This window comes from Eutrigla gurnardus (assembly GCF_963514095.1).
Source record: "Eutrigla gurnardus genome assembly, chromosome: 13".
NCBI lineage: Eukaryota > Metazoa > Chordata > Actinopteri > Perciformes > Triglidae > Eutrigla > Eutrigla gurnardus.
The window spans coordinates 23,571,261-23,593,138 of NC_139936.1; the positions used below are offsets into that span (position 1 = coordinate 23,571,261).

The 21,878-nt window shown below is 44.3% G+C and overlaps 2 protein-coding genes across 12 annotated transcripts in view; one reads left to right on the forward strand and one right to left on the reverse strand.

Annotated features, from left to right (window-relative positions):
• Positions 1-4,776, forward strand: part of mtmr3 (myotubularin related protein 3) — a 29,207-nt gene extending 24,431 nt beyond the window's left edge. For all 3 annotated transcript variants that reach the window (XM_084024666.1, XM_084024668.1, XM_084024667.1), the window contains one exon: positions 454-4,776. In XM_084024666.1, coding sequence (XP_083880792.1) covers positions 454-631 — 178 coding nt within the window. In that variant the 3' untranslated portion in view covers positions 632-4,776. The remainder of the gene's footprint in view (positions 1-453) is intronic.
• Positions 4,777-4,890: 114 nt separating this feature from the next.
• citb (citron rho-interacting serine/threonine kinase b) overlaps positions 4,891-21,878 on the reverse strand; it is a 39,821-nt gene continuing 22,833 nt past the window's right edge. For 3 of the 9 annotated variants that reach the window (XM_084024503.1, XM_084024506.1, XM_084024505.1), the window contains exons 16-41: positions 21,454-21,651; positions 19,577-19,770; positions 18,960-19,095; positions 18,762-18,866; positions 18,381-18,521; positions 18,043-18,150; positions 17,367-17,592; positions 17,122-17,280; positions 16,905-16,928; positions 15,881-16,051; positions 13,773-13,953; positions 13,051-13,139; positions 12,843-12,947; positions 12,446-12,615; positions 12,076-12,120; positions 10,794-10,874; positions 10,357-10,492; positions 9,834-9,973; positions 9,628-9,720; positions 9,052-9,160; positions 8,698-8,826; positions 8,484-8,564; positions 8,308-8,386; positions 8,041-8,214; positions 7,525-7,813; positions 4,891-6,012 (exon numbers count right to left, since the gene is read on the reverse strand). In XM_084024503.1, the coding sequence (XP_083880629.1) occupies positions 5,989-6,012; positions 7,525-7,813; positions 8,041-8,214; positions 8,308-8,386; positions 8,484-8,564; positions 8,698-8,826; positions 9,052-9,160; positions 9,628-9,720; positions 9,834-9,973; positions 10,357-10,492; positions 10,794-10,874; positions 12,076-12,120; positions 12,446-12,615; positions 12,843-12,947; positions 13,051-13,139; positions 13,773-13,953; positions 15,881-16,051; positions 16,905-16,928; positions 17,122-17,280; positions 17,367-17,592; positions 18,043-18,150; positions 18,381-18,521; positions 18,762-18,866; positions 18,960-19,095; positions 19,577-19,770; positions 21,454-21,651 (3,387 nt within the window). In that variant the 3' untranslated portion in view covers positions 4,891-5,988. Of the gene's footprint in view, positions 6,013-7,524; positions 7,814-8,040; positions 8,215-8,307; positions 8,387-8,483; positions 8,565-8,697; positions 8,827-9,051; positions 9,161-9,627; positions 9,721-9,833; positions 9,974-10,356; positions 10,493-10,793; positions 10,875-12,075; positions 12,121-12,445; positions 12,616-12,842; positions 12,948-13,050; positions 13,140-13,772; positions 13,954-15,880; positions 16,052-16,904; positions 16,929-17,121; positions 17,281-17,366; positions 17,593-18,042; positions 18,163-18,380; positions 18,522-18,761; positions 18,867-18,959; positions 19,096-19,576; positions 19,771-21,453; positions 21,652-21,878 lie in introns of all 9 variants that reach the window. The other 6 variants (XM_084024502.1, XM_084024504.1, XM_084024509.1 and 3 more) reach the window with 5 other exon arrangements.

A 21,878-nucleotide genomic window follows, 5' to 3' on the forward strand; every position in this document is an offset into this window, starting at 1 on the left:
TACATCCATTTTTGTATTAAAATGGCAAATGGCTATCAAATGTAATAAATAACCACCATTTTTTCTGGATCCTCAAAGGAAAGGATATCTGAAAATAAGATCATGTATAAAAAGTTTACAAAGATCATCACCCAGACAACGAGCTTACGACATAAACCTTAAGCCTTGACAGCTTTATCATAGGCGACTGGACCTAGCTGGACTAGCAGGGAGTTCAGGATTTTAACCTCTTCAAAAACCTAAAGCAGGTCCAGTTTCCTGATAAAGCTCTCATGTATTACCACGGCTGACCTACACAGACATTAACTGTAAGCTAGCTTTGAATACATAGACTAGGCTCACTCTGTTTTTCCCGTCTGAAGGCTTAGAGCCGGTGTTAAGGAGACGCATGGTAACTGTAGGTGTGAAGGGGCTCTCTGAGAGTCCAGCAGTGACCGGTCTGTCTCCCTGCAGGAACTGTGGGAACGTGTTCTGTGCCAGCTGCTGCGACCAGAAGATCCCTGTGCCAAGTCAGCAGCTGTTCGAGCCCAGCCGCGTCTGTAAGAGCTGCTACGGCAACCTCAAGCTCAGCCCGGCCCCCCTGGACCTGGAGCTGGAGCTGGAGAAACCCATCACGGCCAGCTCCAACTGAGGATCAGAGCCCCGGAACAGGAGGAGCAGCCCGCCGCCGACCCAAGCGCCCTGCTGACCCAGAGCACAGGAGCCACACAGAATGTCCCATGTACTTTATGTGTATGTGTGCCGCAGATATGGAAGTTAATGTGTAAATACGGAGGACGACGTGGCGGAGGAGCTGAATGGCGTGTTGGTGAGCACGCTGAACGTTGGACGTGTGTGTGCGTGAGAAGAAGACACACATTTGCCACATCGGAGCTTTGGCAGTGACGGGACTGCACTGCGACGCCAGAGGAGTGAGAATGGACATCCTGGTAACTTGGACCAGGCAGGCAGAGAAGGTCGTCTCACTGTGTGGCTGAAGTCTCTCAGGGCTTCGGCCCCTTGAATCATCCCCCCGCTCATCCAAGCCTCGCCTCATCTCCAAGCTTGGACTGCTTCTTTACTCTAGAAAGTGTGACGTGGAATATCTTCTGGCAATCACGAGCCTGTACCTCAGCGTTAGACATGTCTGAAGAGAACAAGGTCACAAACGATGTATCGGGAGAGCTTCAAGGGTCAGTTCACCCAAATGACCAGACCATATTTCCTCACTTACCTCTAGTAGTATCTAACCAGGCCTCACATTTCCTCTGCTACCGATAGTGAAGGACTGCAACCATTATTATTATCTTTGTTAATGAACCACATACTTTTATCAATTAATCAGTTTTAAAAAAATATCAGAAACTAGTGAAATATGGCCAGTAGAATGATTAGAGGTCACATATTCATGTTGCTTGTTTTGTCCGACTAACGGTCCAAAACCAAAGTTCACTTTTAAAGTGAAACTACAGTGTTTTCTGTTATTTGATCATCAAGTATAAAATAATCTATAATAAGCTCCACAACTGCTGAATCCTACATTTCCCATAGTGCAACTGCCCACAATGTTGTCATTTGGTTGAACTGACCCTTTAAAATGCTTTGAGCTGGATCTCGCCATATTTGCCGCACGTTGGCGAGCGGCGTCTGTTCCGTTGTTGAGATCCAGTCAGAGTGCAGGCGGGATGTTTTGAGTGTTGAAGGTGAGGAGAGTAAATTCTTATAATTTTTAAACATAAACAGCCACGTTAGTCTTATAACAGGACCAGTGATCTATGAAAAGGCTTTAGAACACGGCGCCCTTTAACACCGAAGGCTCAGCTCCCCAGCAGACCGACTGTTATGAATCCTAACCTGGTGTGTGGCGGCGGCGGCGGCGTGTCAGACGGCATACGAGCTGCTGATTGCTTGTGCCCGACACCGACTGACACACTGAGAAATCTCTCCTGTTAAACATACCTTCATGCCCTTCACTCACAACAGCCCCCTTTAAAACAATCTGTTTACCCAGCAGGCACTGGGAGCTGGACGTCTCACCCACTTTTCACTATTTCTGTGGAAATCATGAGCGAAGTTGTGCATTTGCCACATTAACGTTCATGTTCAAATTCTAAAGACAACAGATTTTATTTTCTGTAATTACTTTTTTATTGAGGCGGCATTCAACCCCGACTTCACTTGTGATCTCTGCTTTGATTGGCTGAAACGTGGAGCAGAGCGGCGGCAGCAGAAAGGGCTCTTGGTGTTTTCAACAGTCTGTAATTCTGAATCTGTTCCAGAAGCTTCACTGAGACGTCAACTCTGCCTAACGGCCATTCTATGACCTCCACACACACACACACACACACACACACACACACACACACACACACACACACACACACACACACACACACACGTGCGCTCTTTTGTAAAATAAATGATTAAAATAATATATTCAGATACCTATATAGCATTTAAGAAAAATGTATAGAATCCTTGAATAGTGGCTCACTTAGTCACCAAGAAGATTTTTTTTTTTTATTTCTTTTGTTTTCTTATGTTATTAATTGCAGAAAAAACTCTATTTTGCAGCCTGTTGAAGATAATGGGTGTGTGTGTTTTTTTAAATAGAGACGCAGGGTGTCCTGTTTTGATGCTGCAGTGGTTTTCCCTTTTAAATGCGATCCAATATTTTCATTTAATTTATTAAGGTTTTGTTGTTGAATTGCTGTTTAAAATCCAGACAATTCAATCGCCACAGGATAATCAGTGTTTGTTGAGAGGAGGAATGAGAGCTGGATCCCATCCGGGGCTACGGCCACACCCGTCATTTCTGTTGTGTATCAGCCAGTCACAAGGAGATTTGTGATTGGCTGATTGAGTTACGATGTCCCCGATTGTGAGGGGAAGGGGGTTAGGCCATGTGACCTCTGACCATCACGCGTCAGAATGAAAATGGAAGGGTTTGTGTGTAGCCAGTGAGATGTCTATGCACTGAGAGAACAGTGGTCCAAAACAAGCAGCCTGAACCCAAAATCAAACTCGCACACCAACATTACTCCATTTAAACTCATCTACAAACACTACCTCTACTTTGTACACACACTTGTTCTTACACACACACACACACACACACACACACACACACACACACACACACACTGATTTCCCAGTAGCTGAGTGACTCTTTCCAGATTCGCATCACAGAGAATGGCCTTTGTTGTTGTTAGTGAAACACCTGTTTGAGAAGAGAATTAAAGGTACAGCGCACAATCAGAAAACAGACTGCCAATCTTTTCATCGTTCTCATTCCTCATCACGCAGCTTGTCCGGTCAGCAGGACGCTTCATCTAGAGGTAGGGTTGCATTTCTGACTTTAAGAGCATAAATGTAACATGATAGTATTTAATCTAACTGATCTCCGACGACTGAAGTGTGCAGTGGAGCCGCTGTTTAAAGTGGTGGTCAGAACAACAACGTAAGGCTTGAACTGTTTGTTTCTGTCTGGCCTCTTGTGGGAGTGGTGAATCCAACAGCTTCAGTCTTTCAAATAAAATGAAAACAAAATAAAAATAGGAATTTGTTTGCGGCACATGGATGAGAAGCTGTTTTGTATGTGAGTTTAATATTTACAAAAATACTTGGACAATTGATGAGAAACAAGATTAGCATTAACTGTTCAAACATGAATTTCTTTGAGATGGTACGACTGCATTAAATGTGCAAATTAGAATTTTGTTTTGACCCTGACCGGTCTTCCTAATCCAGCTGTTTCCTCATCATCTGCAGGCACTTGGATGAACTGCTCTTTCACCAGAATATTGACTTCAGTTCAAAGACTGACTTGTAATCTGAGATCATTGCTCCTATTAGCAGATGATTTATTTCAAGGCAGCACACTCCTCCCAAACGTATATGTCTATATCCTAAATGTTGAAAGCAAAGGTTTGCCAGCATGTCATAATATACAATCTCTTAAATGCAGATTATCAAATGCCAACAAAGGACTAAATTAGAAAGAAATGGCTCTGATTAAATGCATCATTTCCCTTCATCAGTCTGAGGCCAAAGCTTTTTAACTTCCCCGCAGACACACTGGTGGCCAGCAGCATGAATCCTTACTCTGAATTTTCACCACCATCACAGGCATGTGGGGCACCAACCTTGTCTTGTCCAACAATCCATGAATGTGAATTGTCTTAAAAAGAGAGAGAGGGAAAAAAGGCTATTTTTTGCACATGACATTAAGTAGACACTGCCACAGAGTGCATCAAAATAAAGCTGAAACTGAAAGTGTGCTGTGCTTTTCAGTATTGTTACGACCATTAAGACGTGTGTGTGTGGTTGTGTGTGTGTGTGTGTGTGTGTGCGCGTGCGTGTGTGTGTGTGTGGGGGGGGGGGGTAACGTGGTAAACAGGTCATCATTTTAAACACATGTTGCCAGTATGATCCCTTGCTGTTCTTTTCTTTTCCCTGCATATGTTTTATTTGTCTTCATTCAAGGTGTGTGTGTGTCTGTGTGTGTGAGTGAGAGACTGACTGACTGACTGACTGACTGACTGACTGACTGACTGAGAGAGACTGGTGCCAAGCCGTTTTATTACGGGTCTCTTTTGTTTGATTTCCCTCCTTCCTTCCTTCTGTTTGAAGCACTTTGAACCTTCTCATGTCTGTCAGAGGAATGTGTAGCTGTACATAGCAATTTCCTGTAACAAGTGCTCCTTGTTCAGTCTGAATATTTTGTTTTTGTTGGATTTACTTAAAAGAGCATTACATTGTTGTAGATTTAAAGGAGAAATAAACTAGAAAACCCTACTGTGTTGTCTGCTAGCAGCAGCTGATATCTGCTCTCACTGATTAAAGCTGACGTGATGGAATATCTGCAGGTAAAAACACACACACACACACACACACACACACACACAGAGAGACACTTCAATCATGTTTAATGCATGTTTACGTCTCTAAAAATCAAGAAAATCTTAAGTTACTGTCTTAACATCAAAGTCTACTTTTTGAATGCAAATTCAAGTGAATACGTGACAAAAGAACAACCGAGAGAATCAAGATCGAACGACGACAAAGTGCTGCTCTAAGTTAGTCATGCTCACTGTTGTGACGAATGGAGTGGTCTTACTGGCTCTAAAGAAACGCTATGAGAAAGGACGACCCCTGACGATCACATGACTTCATATCACTGCACGGACACGGACGTCTGCACCATAATCAGCAGCGGCGGCGTGCTAACAGCTAGCTGAGGCAGCGTCGTCCAGCCAGACCACACAATGTCTGTCAGAGCTGCATGGTTCTCGATCTTAGGTTTGCTAAAAACAACACAAGGAACACTTGGAGCAAAACATTGCTTAATAATCATTTTACAATGTATGGCAGGACGACAACTGTCAATAAAGCAATTATATATGAAAGGCTATTGAGACAAGAGGACCAAGCATTGGATCCAAAGAAAGAGGACTGGTCATATAACGAGCGTTAACTCCTGTTCAAATCCAATCATGTGCAAAGTGTTGCCTCCTCGGACCGCTTCATCATCACAAACATCAGATTCTAATGAAATGTTGATATTATATTTCTCAACCAACGACATCGTTAATCCCCCTGCAACATCTTTAGAAACTCAGTTTTTAAAAAAAATAGACATGGCTTCACCAGCCGACTATTCCCTTTATCTATAAAAACGTAGACAGCGATATGTACAACTTTGAGTCCGCGTCATGAAGTGGACTTGACCCGTAGATCAGCGCCGGCTCCCTGCCACCAAACCTACTGTGGGATTGGTCCCGAGGAAGCAGGCGTCCGGAAACAGAGGATTGTCGTAGCAGACGTCTCCCAGTGCAGGCGGTCATGTGTTGCTGAACGAGGACGTGAGGCTGCACTATGTACAGGCAATGAGGCCGACATTCAGCCCGAGTGATGTGTGTTTGGGTGCATGTGTGTGTGTGCTCGCACTCCAGAGTGGATCACGGGCTTCCCACAGTTTCTCTTCAACCTCCAGTCAGGAGCAGGGATTCACACCGACGACTGGTCCCACACCTGCAAGACGAGCACAAGGGCAGAGGGTCACCACGCTGGTTGACCTGCTGTGTTTCTCACCTTTCAGGTGAAGACTAGAGGGCCGACTGACTACAGCTGCACGACAGTGTCTTTATTATATTACATTATGATATTTTATATTCATATTTACACCTTTTACTATTAAATGTTCGCATCTGAGCAGTAGAAAAAATAACACATTTATGAATAGTGTGCCATAAAAAGTCATAGTATAGTATGACATAAGTCATAAAGTATGTGTTAGTTCCTACATATGCCATAAAAGTTATTATAATATAACATAAAAGCTCTGATAAGTCATAGTATAGTATGCCATAAAGAGTAATATTATAGTATACCATAAAAAGTAATAAAAAAAGAATATTATTATATCCATAGCAAGCCATAGTATAGTATGGGATACAAAGTCATATTATAGTATGCCCTAAAACATCATAGTGTAGTACAGCATAAAAAGTCATGGCATGTAATAATATGACTTTTTATGGCATACTATAATATGACTTTTTCTTCATTTCTATGGCATGCTCTACTATTACTTTTTTTAAATAAATTTTAAGGTATACTATACAAGGCATACTAAAAAAGTAATATTATACAAAAAACAAAAAGTTAAAAAAGTGAAATACAAAATGTCATAAACAGTATAATCCTAAAAAAGTCTTAATATAGTATGCCATAAAAAATATAAAAGTCATACTATGCCACATAAAATTCATATTGTATTATGCCATGAGAAGTCATAGTATAGTATGCTATAAAAGTCATAGTACGGTGTGTCATAAAAATTAATAGTAAAGTATGCCACAAAAAATGTACAAATGACAAAATGTCATAGTACAATATGTATATGTAATAATGAAAATAATCATATCCAAGTTCCAACCTGCTTATTCAATATTAGAAAACCTTTTTACTACTAGAGAAAATGTTTTTGCTGCTTTCAAAATATTCTCATACGTTCTCAATTTTATATACTGCTTAAGCTTAATATTTCATGTTAGAACTTTAATAATCATATTGAATATTGTATAATTATGACTTTATATAGTTTTCCCCCTTGGGTTTTATTGCTATGTGCTGCCTGCACACCTTTTAAACTGTATTTCCTTTTTTCTTGCTTTGCTGTTTCTATTCACAAGAGAATTCTGAGGGTCTCAAGCTGATTAACACGATAGAAAAGAAGAACAAACATTACTTACTTATATTAAAAATATTGTGATATTCTGGAGAGTTTAATCTCTTCAAATGGAACAGCCTGACATTTGTCTTTAGCTCGACTTAGAACTTGAGGACATACATGTGACGAGCGGTTACTAATGGCTGGCTTGTTCACGACCACAAGCCAAACCGCTTGAGGACCAGCGGTCTGAACTACAAATATACAGTAAGTGCATCTGTTGTAGACTTCACTGGACAGACAGGTAACGAGGGGAGAAAAGGGTGCATGACAGCCGTTATTGGGTTCCCCACCAGGTCGCCCTACTCTACCTTGTTAACGGGGGCGAGCTGTGTGCGGACAGACCCGGCATGGAGTCTGCTGCTGTCCCCAAACCTCCCGGGTGACCTCTCCCTGCGACTGTCCAGCACCCTGCCGGGCGACTTCTCCCTGTCCAGCGGCCGGGCCGGAGATTTATCCCGCCTGAACTCGGTGCGGCCCTCCCGGTAACGGTGTGGCGTGCTGGGCTCCCGGTGCAGGCCGTCGTGGCTACCGGGGCCTGAAGTCAGACGCTTGGAGATGTGCTCCGTGTACGTGGGCGGGCCTCGCTTGCTGGGACTCCTGTGGAAAACACAGGAGAGAGCATCGACTCACAACAGTGTCTTACAATGAAAACCAAGTGACTGTAAGAAAGACGATATTATGTTTGTACAGCAGGTGGCGCTGTTGGCCTTCACAACAACTTGGTTTTATAAGTGTTGTGTAGGTGTCCAAGTGTTTAATCCACCTACACACCATTACCAATGTAACGCCTGCATGTTTTGTTTAAATGAAGGACGGGAGCTGACCCTCTGCTGGAGCCGGTCCTCTGCAGCTCTCCAGACTCTCTGATCAGACTTCCCTTACAGCAGATGACCCTCAGCTTGTTCTGGTAGGAGGAGGCCAGGTAAATGGCCCCGGAGGAGATGGCTGGGCCCAGGTAGCGAGGGTTGGGGATGTCCAGGTGAGCCAGCACTGTGGGGCTGGAAGCAGAGACAGTAATGTGGGAAATACAGCCAACACCTGAAGCATCTGAAGGGTTTAAGATGTGCTGGAAGGTCGCCGGTCTGTCTCACCCCAGAGCTGCATGTCCCTGAACTTCGATGACGTCCAGAGAGTTGAAGTAGGTGACAAACAGGTAGGGCTCTCTGTAGGCTGCACCAGGGAAACAACGTCAACATCTCCTACTGTGTTGCCTATTGCTGTATGGACGCATCACAAAGCAGCAGTAGGAGTTGCAAAGTGTATTTACCAAAAGACAGAGGCAGGCGGCTCCACTTAATGTCCTCGGTGCGGCTTCTTCGTCCATATGTGTCCACAAACACTCCAAACTCTGCCACACAGATAAAGATTACTAATACACTCCCTGGTGTGCCTCCTATTGTGTCAAAGACTGGATTGTGTGTTGGCACTTTGGATTTATTGTATAGCAAAATAGGGACATCAACTAGTTGCCTTGAACGCACCGTGAAAACAGAGCAGGTACTCCTCCTTCTGCATGCTGCTGGCCACCTGCATGATGGCGATGGGGAAGCTGTGGGACGAGGCGGCGAACATCGCCGACGCCAGCGACACGTCGTTCTTGTCCAGGAACTCTGCAGTGGACGGGTCAAACACGTTAATGTTATCCTGCCGTCGTCTGGCACCTGATGCATCGCACAAACCCTAATAACCCTAATATTTACAATACACAATATGTTTCAACTGATCAAGGTCAACAAAAACTACATATAACATGTAGGTGTGTCATGTTTCTGCAGGAGAACACAAGGTTTGCTGCTGTTTGTTGGTTTTGGGTGCAGATTTTAGGTTCTCCTCACCTTCGAGCACAAACTGCTTCATCTCGATCTCGTAGAACTTGTTGGTGCCGATGATGATGCTGTAGCTGGTCAGATGGATGCAGCTGCAGGGCTCCAGAGTTTCAATCTCCTGTGAGATACAGAATGGAGACTTGAGTAGCAGACGGCACTTTGTAGTCAACACATGAATAAAGGAAACAAGGAAGGACATCCAAATGATCTTCTTCTCTTCTGTTTGGAAGCGTATCTACGGTTCCTGAGTTCAATATTCTGTTAACGTACGTTAACCCTCGTATTGTGAGACCATCAAACAGTCTGGGTAGTCCTGGTGGTTATTATGTTCTCTGTTATTCAGGTTACGGGTTGCAGTTATGGAATTGTATTTTACACTTAAATATTGAGTCTCCTTTGAATCAATACTGGATGTCCCGTATATATATATATATATATATATATATATATATATATATATATATATATATATATATATATATATTAAAAAAAGAAAAAAATATATATACACACATAAATGCTTGGAAATAAGGTATAGTATATATATTGTTGTTCTGACAAACTGAACTAACAGGTCATGTTCACCTTACGAATGCAGTATTTGTTGAGATTGTCATTGTAGCGCAGAATGGTTATCTTGTTCGGCATAGCAGCACATATACACGGCCCGTTGTCTATCTGTAAAAAGAATGCAGACGTCACTTTCTAAAGTCACATTGTTTTCACCAGCAACAACAAAAAGAAAGTCAGGAAGCTTAATGTGAAGTCTGACAGAAGAGAGGAAGACGTACTCTCCCAGCAGCAAACAGATGGCAGCCCTTCACCGTCTCAAAGATGTAGGGAGCCAGCTCAGACTGGCTGGGGAGGTGGGACTGGGCCAGAGACTGCTTCACTCTCTTAATCTCCACCAGACACAACGCCCGCTCGTCCCCTGCAACACACACACACACACACACACACACACACACACACACACACACACACACACACACACACACATTAAACACACACACACACACACACATTAAACACACACACACATTAAACACGGCCGTTCACACAAGTTCCAGCAGGACAAGAAGACAATCCACGTCTTAGTCATCCTGCTGTCGTCTGTCACACATCTATACGTGTCACCAGAGTGATTTGAATGGCAGATTTAATGATGAATAATAATTATAGGGCCTCAGTTATGCCAGTTACTTATAATGGCTTTTTGATTCATGAGAAAACCCCCACTCCCTGGACTTAAAGTCTAGACTCAGATCCTGCTCAGTTATCATGTGACGACGGAGACGAAGCTGGACGCCTCACCAACGATCATCAGCAGCTTCTCCTGCTCTTTGATGATGTGGATCTGAAAGACGGATCCCAGGCCAGGGATGTGAGTCAGGGAGTTCTTGATGACGTTCAGAGCGTACAGACCCTCTTCGGAGCCCACCATGACTATCTGCAGCACAGTAAGAAAACATCATCATTAACATGGGCATCATTATGCTGGTAACCATGGTGCAGATTCAAACAGGCCCGACATGTGGCGAGTGTTGGCAGAGATCCCCGAGCATCTGCTCTGTGCTCCCTCCATAAATTAAGAACATTCCTTCTACTGTAGAGAAAAGATGTTTTCTAAAAGATCAACATGAAAATAAAAGAAATATGTGATATAATCTAAGAAATAAAGTACAAACATGTTGACTGTAGTAGCACACAGTCAGTCACGCTCAGATCAATGTGATCCAGTGGAATGGTACCTGATCTGTGAGGGGGAGGGTGCAGTTAATGTCCAGCCTATCATCTCCCTCCAGCTTGAGGAGAGAGTTACCCAGCAGCTTCTGTAAGAGCAGAGAGAGGTCAGGGGTCAACAGGGTCACGACCTCAGGGGGAGGCGGCAGAGAAGAACAGAGGGGGCTGGACGGCTGCAGGACTGTGTGCAGGTTAACAGCGTCAGAGGTGGGACCAAGTCACAAGTCAGTCTCCGGGTTTAAATGCTTTAGCTACCTTAACAAAAACACATTCAAAGTTATCGTCATATAAAAAGGAAGAGAGGTCATGTACGTAATATTTCCTGTTCATATATGTATGTAATAGAGAGGGTGGGGTCTTTGCAGAGGGGTCCGTTTCCTATCGGACTATACTGTATATTATTTTTGTGAAAATCCTAATTATTGTGCAACATATGTGTAAAAAGATATGACTACCAAATGTTCTCGGCTAAACAGCTGAGGAAAGCAATAAAAGGGTTTTATGTACATTTAAAATACATTTCAATCCATAACTACAAATACACTTTACATTCTGTATGTTAGTGTAACTTACTGATAAAACATTCAAACTTCAAATAATCAACATTAATAAAAAATGTACCGTCGACTTTTATCAGATAATGCTCAACATGTTGCGTGATACCATGAGCTGCTTCACTCTGGTCTAGCTGGATTAATATTCTATCTCTAATAACAGCATGAGAAATTATTTATGTCACATATGAAAAGATGAAGAGAATGTGAATTTCAAGTCAGATGTCACAGTCAACATCTAATCATCCAAAATGAAGTTTATATTGTCCAGTTAGTGACTGGTGTCTCATTGGTGAGTCCGGGTCACGTGACTTGGGTCCCAGTCTCTAGAGTGTGCAGAGGGACAGCAGGGTAAAACACAGACGAGTACACAAGCAGGTAAAAACCCACGGATCCCTGGTCCTCTGGACTGAAGGGGATCGACCCAAAGATGATCAGACATCTTGGAGAGAAGTCGTGTGCTGTGGTTGGAATACGAGACGCCAAATATAAACTCCAGCAACACTCAAACTATTACGTGGACACAGAGTTTGCACAGTGACAGTGTAGCAGAGGATAGTGAGATTGAGGAGTGGTCACAGCAGGTGAGGTGAGAGCAGGGGGGGGGGGGGGGGGGGGGGGATGACCCACCAACACAATGACAGACACATGCACTACTGCGTGCCTCGTGAAGGACGTGTGTGAGTGTGTGTGTCGGTCAGTCGGTCGTACGTCTGTATGTCTGTAACTTTTTTACCTGGACCAGAGGAGACAGAACCATTTGTCTTTTGGACACAGCAGCCTATGTGTGCGATGGGACCCAATGGAATGGGCAGAATAGAGCAAATCAACAAAACACGCCCATTTACCGGACATACAATGTGGCGTGATGACAAAGCAACAAACAGCGGTGAGAAAGAGAGGAGGGAAGGAGAAGAGGAGAGAAGAAGGGGACAATTAACGACACATATAAATGAACTTGGGAGTTATCCGTTAAAACTGTAAACCTAAAACGTCTTCAAATGAATTCTCAAGTCATGATTAGCCTCCGCACGGTTAAACAGCACGCTTTACCTCTGCGGCCATAGACAAGACAGTCATCCCCCGCCTGCTCCAGAGATACTCACTGCATCAGCCTCGGCCTTCTCCCGCGAGGCTCGCCCCGCGGCCACCACGGACTCCATGACGGCCACCCAGCGCTGTTTGTCTGGGAAACTGGGGGCCATGAAGTATATCAACTGTCCGGGCCAGCAGGGGGCGTGACAATGGGACTCCAGCTTCAGGACGTAGGGAACATCTGACACACAGGAAACATGCTGTAAGTAGACTTTACACTCGCACCGGTTTTCATAGTTATTTAAAGTCAAATCAAACTCTGCTTCCTTTAACTGGAGCGCTCTGGACCCCTGAGAGTGCAATAGCCTTACTAAAATTCATTTCTAAAGAAGAATACAACGAGAGGAAGTGTGAGAGATTTCCAAGCATGTAAAACATAGAAAGGACGCCACACTTTGCTTATCGTACCTGACTTTGCGGTGTTGGGAAGCTCCGACGCCCCCACTGCTCCGTGAACGATCACCTCGCCGTCTGACAAACAAAGGTCAAACTCTTCCAGTGGCTTCACTGAATCTGGAGAACACACACAGGGGAATAAAAAAACAGCATGAAAAGTCATGTGCTCCAGTAGATCTATGAAATGTGTTGTTCTGCTGCCCGGGTAAAAGAGACAGACCTTCTCTGGGCTCGATCTCGTAGATGGACACTTTAGTCCCATCAAGCACCATGTATTTTCTCTCCCAGCCCTGGCCTCGCTTCCCATTCCTGCAAACACATAACCAAACGTCTACATTACTGCAATATGATGAAATAGATTCAGCTGTTTTTGCAGGAAACTCTACAAATGCCTTCATTTAAACTGGTTGGAGTACATAAATACACATTACAGAACATAAGTAAGAGTGCCAGAAGGACTCTCAACATGTGACACAAGTCTCCCTTTATAGACATGCCCACTTTACTTTCACCCATTCTAACACTGGTATATTTGAATATGTCTGCATACTGGGTCCCTAAATAGCCTTGGAATTTAAAAACCTTGCAAGAACTAATAAGACATAATAGAACATGGAGATGTTTATCATATAATACGTCCATCATAATATTCAAAGCTTTTCAGACTTTCACAATTTAGTCAGTTGGGTTTATGTGTGTCTCTAAGGGGTAAAGTCTATCTGTGTAAACCAGATAGACTTTTGAGCACCCATGCACGACGACCGGCTGCATCTCGGCCCGTGTGAATATATGGAACAACATGTTGTTGACCATGAGAAAAAATAGCTTTGATTTGGCATGTGTTGAGTGGAAACTTTAAGACTGCAATGCACCAAAATAATAAAGCTGAATGGCAGAGAGGAGTGAGAGAAAAACTTCAACAATGACATCATGGTGTCTAACCTGGGCTGTTTCATCCAGCCCTCCAAGTGCATGTGTCCGCTGGCCTCCTTGAGCTGCTGACCCGGGGCGCTGCCCTTGTCCCGGCTCAGGCCCTCGGACAGATGCAGGGAACAGTCGCTGGACATGCCACACGTGGCCGGAAGGCAGGGGGAGCATTTGGGATGGCACAAAGCGTGACATTCTGAGGAGAGAGGAAACAGGTCACCAGTCTATGGCAGGGCTGACACAGAGACAGACAACCTTTAAGCTCACATTCACACTTACAGGCTATTAAGAGTCATCACTTTCATGTGTTTGGTCTGTGGGAGGAACCCGGAAAAACCACGCTAACACAGAGAACAAACTCCACACAGATGGTAGACCCAAGCCTGCAAAAATACATATTATATTTGACGGGTGCAATGATTACATGACGTGTCCCGATGGCCCAGGTGGAATTCATTCATGCCTAGAATGTGTTTATAAAACACAAAACATTGCAAATGATTCCAACTTCATGGGCGACCCTGTATATGATTACATTTTATAAGATCCAATACTATGATTTCTTTTTTTACCTTTTCTTCTTTTAGGAGACGATTTAAAAAAAAATGCTATACCATGTTTTTTTTTTCAAAAAATATGACTACTGACTTTTTTTTTTATGACATACTAGGATTTTTTATGACATTTTTCAGCCACGACAGTGATGCTGGTATTGTTTTTACTTGTGAATCTCTATGTGAGTCATTAAAGCACAATGGTGGTCCTGCAGACCCCCCCCCCCCCCCCCCCCCCCCCCCCCCCCCCCCACACACACACACACACACACACACACACTACCCCATGCAGGTCAAGAAAGTTTGTAAGGTTTTTAAAGTGTTTTAGGCTCAATATCAGATTATATAAATATACTATATTGCCAAAAGTATTCACTCCCCATCCAAATAATTGAAATCAGGTGTTCAATCACTTCCATGACCACAGGTGTGTAAAAGCAGCACCTCGGCATGCAGACTGTTTCTACAAACATGTATGAAAGAATGGGTCGTTCTCAGGAGCTCAGTGAATTCCAGCGTGGTACTGTGATAGGATGTGTATATATGGTACTGTGATAGGATGGGTATATATATATATAGATATATATATCATGGTACTGTGATAGGATGCCACCTGTGCAACCATTCCAGTTCTGAAATCTACTCAGCCAAGAAGTGGTAGACCACGTAAAATGACGGAGCGTGGTCAGCGGATGCTGAGGCACAGAGGTCACAGAGGTCACCAACTTTCTGCAGAGTCAATCACTACAGACCTCCAAACTTCATGTGGCCTTCAGATTAGCTCAAGAACAGTGTAGAGAGCTTCATGGAATGGGTTTCCATGACGATCAGCTGCATGAGTCTGGGTTTGGTGGTTGCCAGGACAACGGTACTTGTCTGACTGCATTGTGCCACGTGTAAAGTTTGGTGGAGGGGGATTATGGTGTGGGTTGTTTTTCAGGAGCTGGGTTTGACCCCTTAGTTCCAGTGAAAGGAACTCTGAATGCTTCAGAATACCAAGACATGTTGGACAATTCCATGCTCCCAACTTTGTGGAACAGTTTGGGGATGTTCCCTTCCTGTTCCAACATGACTGTGCACCAGAGCACAAAGCAAGGTCCATAAAGACATGGAGGAGAGAGTTTGGTGTGGATGAACTTGACTGGCCTGCACAGAGTCCTGACCTCAACCCGATAGAACACCTATGGGATGAATTAGAGTGGAGACTGAGAGCCAGGCCTTCCCTCCAACATCAGTGTGTGACCTCACAAATACGCTTCTGGAAGAATGGTCAAAAAGTCCCATAAACACACTAAACCTTGTGGAAGAGTTGAAGCTGTTATAGCTGTAAAAGGTGGACCAACGTAAGAATGGGATGTCACTTAAGTTCATATGCGAGTCAAGGCATGTAAGTGAATACTTTTGTCCACATAGTGTATACATATAATCATGGTTTCACACATCATAAAAGGGCTCCCATTTACTGTATTTTAATCTCCATTCATACATAGCAAAGATAAAGAACTCTCCATCCATTTTTTTGACATAAAGGCACGTTTTCTTTTCCCTTCCAACACATCTGTAACTCACCCAGACAGGTAGCAGCCTGGCGACCGAAGTGCACGGTATCCAGGCACACGGTACACTTGGCAGCTCTCATGTTGAGTCCCACTGTGAAGCGGTGAGCGGTGTTGTGGTGCACCACCCTCTCTCTCTCCCTCTCTCTGTCTCTCTGACTGTCCTTCAAACGCCGGCTAAACTCTGAATACAGTCGGGGGGAACACAGTGAGGGCAGGCAGCTCCAGCACGTCTTGCTGTGTCAGGTACATTAGCATCACTTCAAAACCTCAGTGCACCATGCCATATCCGCTATGAAATCAGTCCAACAAAAGAAGGCTTCCAAAAGAACTGTAAGATGTTGAGCAAAAATGCATAAGCAAGTACATTTTGGAGACACAGATGGTTGAAAAAGAATATTGATTCAATCCTTTGTGCTTCTGCCCTCTCACTGTTAGACTTTTAGGCATTATCCAGTCAGTACCGAGTCTCTGGCTGTGTGTCCAGTACTCTGTTTGCACACTGCAACATGTTTCAATAATCATCACATTTTGATGTTCATTTCTTTTACTCCTTTCTGTTGATGTCACTGTCACGTTTCCTCCCGAGACTAATATCAGATTGTAACGATTCGAGATGAAGACGGGGATCGTCCAGGCTTAACTTTGTTGTCGTGACTTTGACTCTTTTGTAAGAATACAGTGACTGAATAATGCCGTTCATTCGTTTTCACAGCGTGGCTTCAAACAGCGTTTTGTGCTGTTTATCGTATGGTGCATCTCTGTTAGTGTATGATGTGAAGCTCAGGTGGGATTGTAGTGAGTTAAAGAGCACAGCAGAGTTCGGCAAATCAGATTGGCTCAGATAAAATGCTTCAGATTTCTAAAGCTCTGCACTTGAAGATGTCTCGGCTTCGTCTGACCCGACTGGTGGGATCTCACATTTTTATATAAGTGCAGAGCTTTTAAAATCTGGCCTTTTTAAGGATGTGGATGAGGCAAAAGTAGAAGAGAGATAAGAGACCAAACTGAGGAAACCATAAGTTTGGACAACTTACTTTCAAAAGTGACCCTCCTTCTCTCTGAAAGGTGTGTGAAAGAAAAAGGATAGTAAGAGTTTCATAAATGGTCCTTTGGCGAGTGACATTACATGTGTGTCTCTATGTGTGTGCAGGTGAGGGCCGGTATATACGTCATGTGAAGCTATAAACCTGCATGAATGTGTCTGTTAGAGAGGAACAGCTGCACTTTAGTGAACATCACTCCTTCACTCACCCTCGGGCGTCGCGGTGGCCTTCCTGCGTTCTGAGTTGGAGGGCGCCAGGTTGGTCGGGCCCTGCTGGTGCTCAGGAGACTTCACCATAGCAGACATAATCATCTGCTGCCGCGCTCCGGCCGGGTTTGAAGAGTTACCGTGCTCCTTGTACTGGAGCGCTGGGGTTGGAACCATTGAGTCATTGACCTCATATGTACACATGTATTCACTCAGAGATTGAAGTGCTGTCCGAGAGCAGACTCACCCTCCTCTCTCAGAGATCGCAGCTCCCCTCTCATTTTCTGCAGGGCCTCCTCCAGGTCAGTGCTACGAGCGCGTTCTTTGTCCAGAGCGATCTTCATGTCGCTGTACTGCAGAGGTACCGGCTGGATGGAGGGCACAGGGGAAACCGTGCCTTGACCCTGACCCTGAGCTTGGGCCTGAGCAGCCATGGCAGCCAACAAGTCCTCCCGACGACGCCCAAACAGACCCTGAGACAAAGGGAGCAAACCTGTTCACTTTGCTCCTTTGGTTCCGACTCTAATTCAGTGTGTCACTGTGGTGAGGATTAACTCTTTGAGGCTGGTGGAAGTTATAAATGACAGCTTATGAATAAAGGGACTCATGCGTGGATGTCCCGTTATTGAAGTAATTATCAAACTCATATTATTTTAAAATAATTCTCTAAATAGTTATTTCTTTTATATTTCTCCCCCCTTTCTATCGCAGGTATCCAGACGTGCAATTAGTCTATTTAATTGTCTGTCTGGAGCCCTTTATCAACCTGAAAGTATCATCCTTTTTTATCATGCTAAAAAAAATAAATCCTAACAGCTTTTTGGTCCAATGCCAAAGCTTTGAAAGACTTTGGTCAACATTTTTTTCCAGGGTTCCACATTCAGACCTGTGTTGGAAGACATGCAATCTACAGTCAATCTGACCTTCTTCTTCTTGGAGCCCCCGTGAGCCTGGGCCTGGAGGAAGTCTATGAGCTTGGTCTGCTGGGTGATGGTCCCCTCCATTTTCACCTTCTCATGGGAGTACACAGCCTGCAGGTGGAGCTAAGTGAACATCACTACTGCCATGAATTCCTCCTCTAGTACTTCACTTCACAAAGAGAGGGTGACAGAGAGGACAGGGGATGTGCAGTATGCTGTGGGGGGCATGCCATGTGTTTATGTGTATTTCACTATCAACGCAGCCCAGTGACAGAACACTGAGGGAGAAACAAGATATACAGCGTGTGTGTGTGTGTGTGTGTGTGTGTGTGTAGCAGCACCTGGATGTTCTCCAGCTGGTACTCCAGGTCAGTCCTTTCAGTCTTCAGCAGGTCAGTCTGGTCCAGAGCGTCCTGCAGTCCCTGGGTCAGACGGAAGATGTGGGTCTTCTGGGCATCCATCTGCTGCTGCAGTTTCTCCTGCTGTGAACGTAAAACTCCTACACATCACAACCTGGAAGCTGCACTTCTTACACGTGATTGCTTTCCGATGATGGCCACAGCTAGCACAGTTTGACATCTGTTACAGCTGTGACTCAAGTTAATCTTTTCCATTCTGGCAATTGATTTGCAGATGTTAAAATCGAACCTGAAGTTATGTGCACAAATATAATGTATGCATTAAAAAAAACAATAGGTCAATGGCATAAATGCAGAATGTACCTCCTCCAGCAGCCTCTGCTTCAGATCTCTCTCACTCTCCAGCTTTTGCTGCAAACTGTGGGCGTTCATCTCCAGCATGGCGTGCTTCTTCTCCAGATCGTTCAACTGAGAACAGAACGCAGGAAGAGTTAACTGCTGTTAACCAGAGAAATACTGTGCAGGAAAAACGTATCCAACAGTGCATGGGGAAATGCTTACGGTGTCGGTGAGGCTCTCAGCTTTGATCTTCTGGTCTTTGAGGGCCTGTTGCAGCGCCACGATCTCAGCCTTGTGCTCCTTGACTGCCTGCTCCACAGCCTGGCGAGACTCAGAGCTGCGCTGCTCTGAACGAAGCCTGGAGCCAACAGTAAACCATTGACACTAAAGTCATTAAGTGCATTCTAGTGCAGTTCAGCTATAATGATTTTACAGTTTTTATATATATATATACACACACACACACACACACACACACACACACACACACACACACACACACACAGTTGAGGGTGAAGGAAAAAGGCACATTAAAAACGTTGTTTGGTGCTCTCTGTTAATAAAGCCAGTTCTCGTCATACACCCTGCCTACACCAACTCCAACCAAATCATTTCCCAGAATACCTTTTGACAAACTCTGGAGAATATGCCCAAACTGTTGTATTCAGTGTGTGTAGGAGGAGGGAACAGATCCAACGCTGATAGCAATTTTGTTTTTTCCTGTCTTGAAAAAGAAACTCATAACCCTTTTAAAAATGTCTTGTGCTTAAATGATATCATGGACTATTGAAAGCATAATGGGTATAGTGATTCGGTGTGTCTGTGGGTGATGATGTAACCTGTTCTGTTTCTCTGTGTCCAGCAGTCTCTGGATGTCCCTGGTCCTCCTCTCAGCCTGGTTCTTCTCCTCCTCCAGTGTTGCCCTCCAGGCGTCCCACTGTCTCTCCTTCTCCAGCAGCTCGTCGTTCAGGGTCTCCAGCTCCAGAACCTGCTCCTCCAGCATGGTGCACGTAGTCTTCAGCGTCTCAAGGTTCTGGTACAAAACGGGACATACTGCCGATGAGAAATACCGTTGATACCCAAACTGTGCCAACGACACAATTCAACTTCATGTTCAGTAAAAAAAGAAGAGATAAAGAAAAAATGTCGTTCCACAGCTTCAACTGTATTGACATTGAGAACTTTTGTTCTGCTGCTCATTGAAGGGTTCAGAAATTCATGTTTCCCCTGTATTGTTATTATTATAAAATGGGGGAAATTACCTGCATAGGAAGTTAGCTGATTAATTTCCCCCCTGCTGCGTTTGGGAGATTTCTTTGGGAGGCAGTGATATAGTAATATTTCACCCACAGCTTGACGGCTTTGTCACCTGACTGTGGTGTAGTAGTAGAAGTAAAAGTAAAAGTAGCAATACCACAGTTTTAAAATACATTTACTACAGAAATGCCAACATAAAAACAAAGGAAAAGGACCACATAATTGATTATCATTATTTATTAGCATCATCATGAAGGCTGGATTTTAGAGTTGTAGCTGATTTGAAGTATATTACAGTGTGTTGGGTATGGGATTTGTCTCACCACAGTCTGTTGATCACAGGCTTATACAGAAAGGCGAGCAGGGTTAGAACGTTATCTACAGTAACTTCTTTGTTTCCATGTCACACATAAGAAAACATAAAAACGCAGCTTTAGCAACACACCTGGAGTTTGACTAACGTGACTAACCATGACTGTTTGTATCTTTGGTTTGGATAATAACTGCAATGAGAAAAACAGCCTCATTAGTCCTGTGAAATGATTAACATGACATGTTTGGGCACAGAACCTTTTGTTATCCACCGGGCCTACACAAAGGCTGCGTTTTATGTCTTTAGACAAAGCATTAAGAGACAAATATAGCTGCAGCAACACCACGTCCCTCTGAAGTCCGACGTATCCACGGCTGACACGACCCGGGAGTGATGGGGATGACACATCCCTCCCACACACCACCCCATCCCTCGTCTATGACTTCCATCGCTGGTTACACAACCAGCAGGACCGAGAGCGCTGCTGGACACCCACACACAGATCCTCCCACAGGGGCAGCACACGCATCACACAGCCTCCTCGCTCCGGCTCCATCTCGCTGCATCCACAATACAGCACATAACAATGCCGACATATTCCCAGGGTCGCTGCTGCCTGTTTTACACTTAACACTGTGATAGCGGGAGAGACGTCTAGGCCGCCTGTCAAAGGTAGTGCAGAGACATCACATGACATGAGTGAGTGGAAAGCTGGTGTCTGACTGAGTGGGCTGTGGGCAGGGGGAAGGAAGCTGAACTACAAGAACTGTCTCCGACAAGAGGAAATGATGGGTTTTTCCCTTCACAATGTTCAACTAATGACAGCTGATATTTTGTGGCAATTTCATGCAGAGATTCTAAAACTACTACGACTACAGCGGTTGCATCATTGGTATGCATTGACTAAGTAAAAAACTGGGTTCAGCTGTCAGCTGTTTGATGGTTTGTGTCATTCCTTGGTGTTGGAAAGGCAACTCGTCCAAGGCGCTGTGGACAATAAATGGATGGAAAACGGCAGTGTTTCCCCGTAATGTTTATGTAATTATAGGGTGAAACAGCTTTAAACTGACTTTTTTTGGACTGTTGGGGAAAACTAACACGAGCAAGGAAAGAACACAACAGAGCAGACCACCAGCAGCCCGGTACCTGTTTCTGGTTGTTCATGTGCATTTCCCGGTCGGCCACCTCCCGACGCAGGCCGTCCACGTCCTGGCTCAGCTGCATCCGGTCTTCTCTCTCGTCAGAAGCCTCATCCAGCTGCTTGGACAGGTAGAAATTCTGGCGGTTCAGCTCGGCGTTCTCCTGAGTCAGTGTGGTCAGCTGCTCCTCCAGATCTGTGATCACCTACAGGGAGTCAACAGGACACTCAGACTGCCAGTGTAAAGACCAACCTAGTAGCAAACAACTACCAATAAACCATACTCGGGATTTCCTGAATTCATTTTACCCCTTAAAATATTATTTTTTCTATTTGAGTCTCCAGACAATAACAAAAAATAATAAAAGTCTCAAACGCATATGGCTGTTTTGACATTAGTGACACATTAGGTTTTATGTACATTTATAAAAAA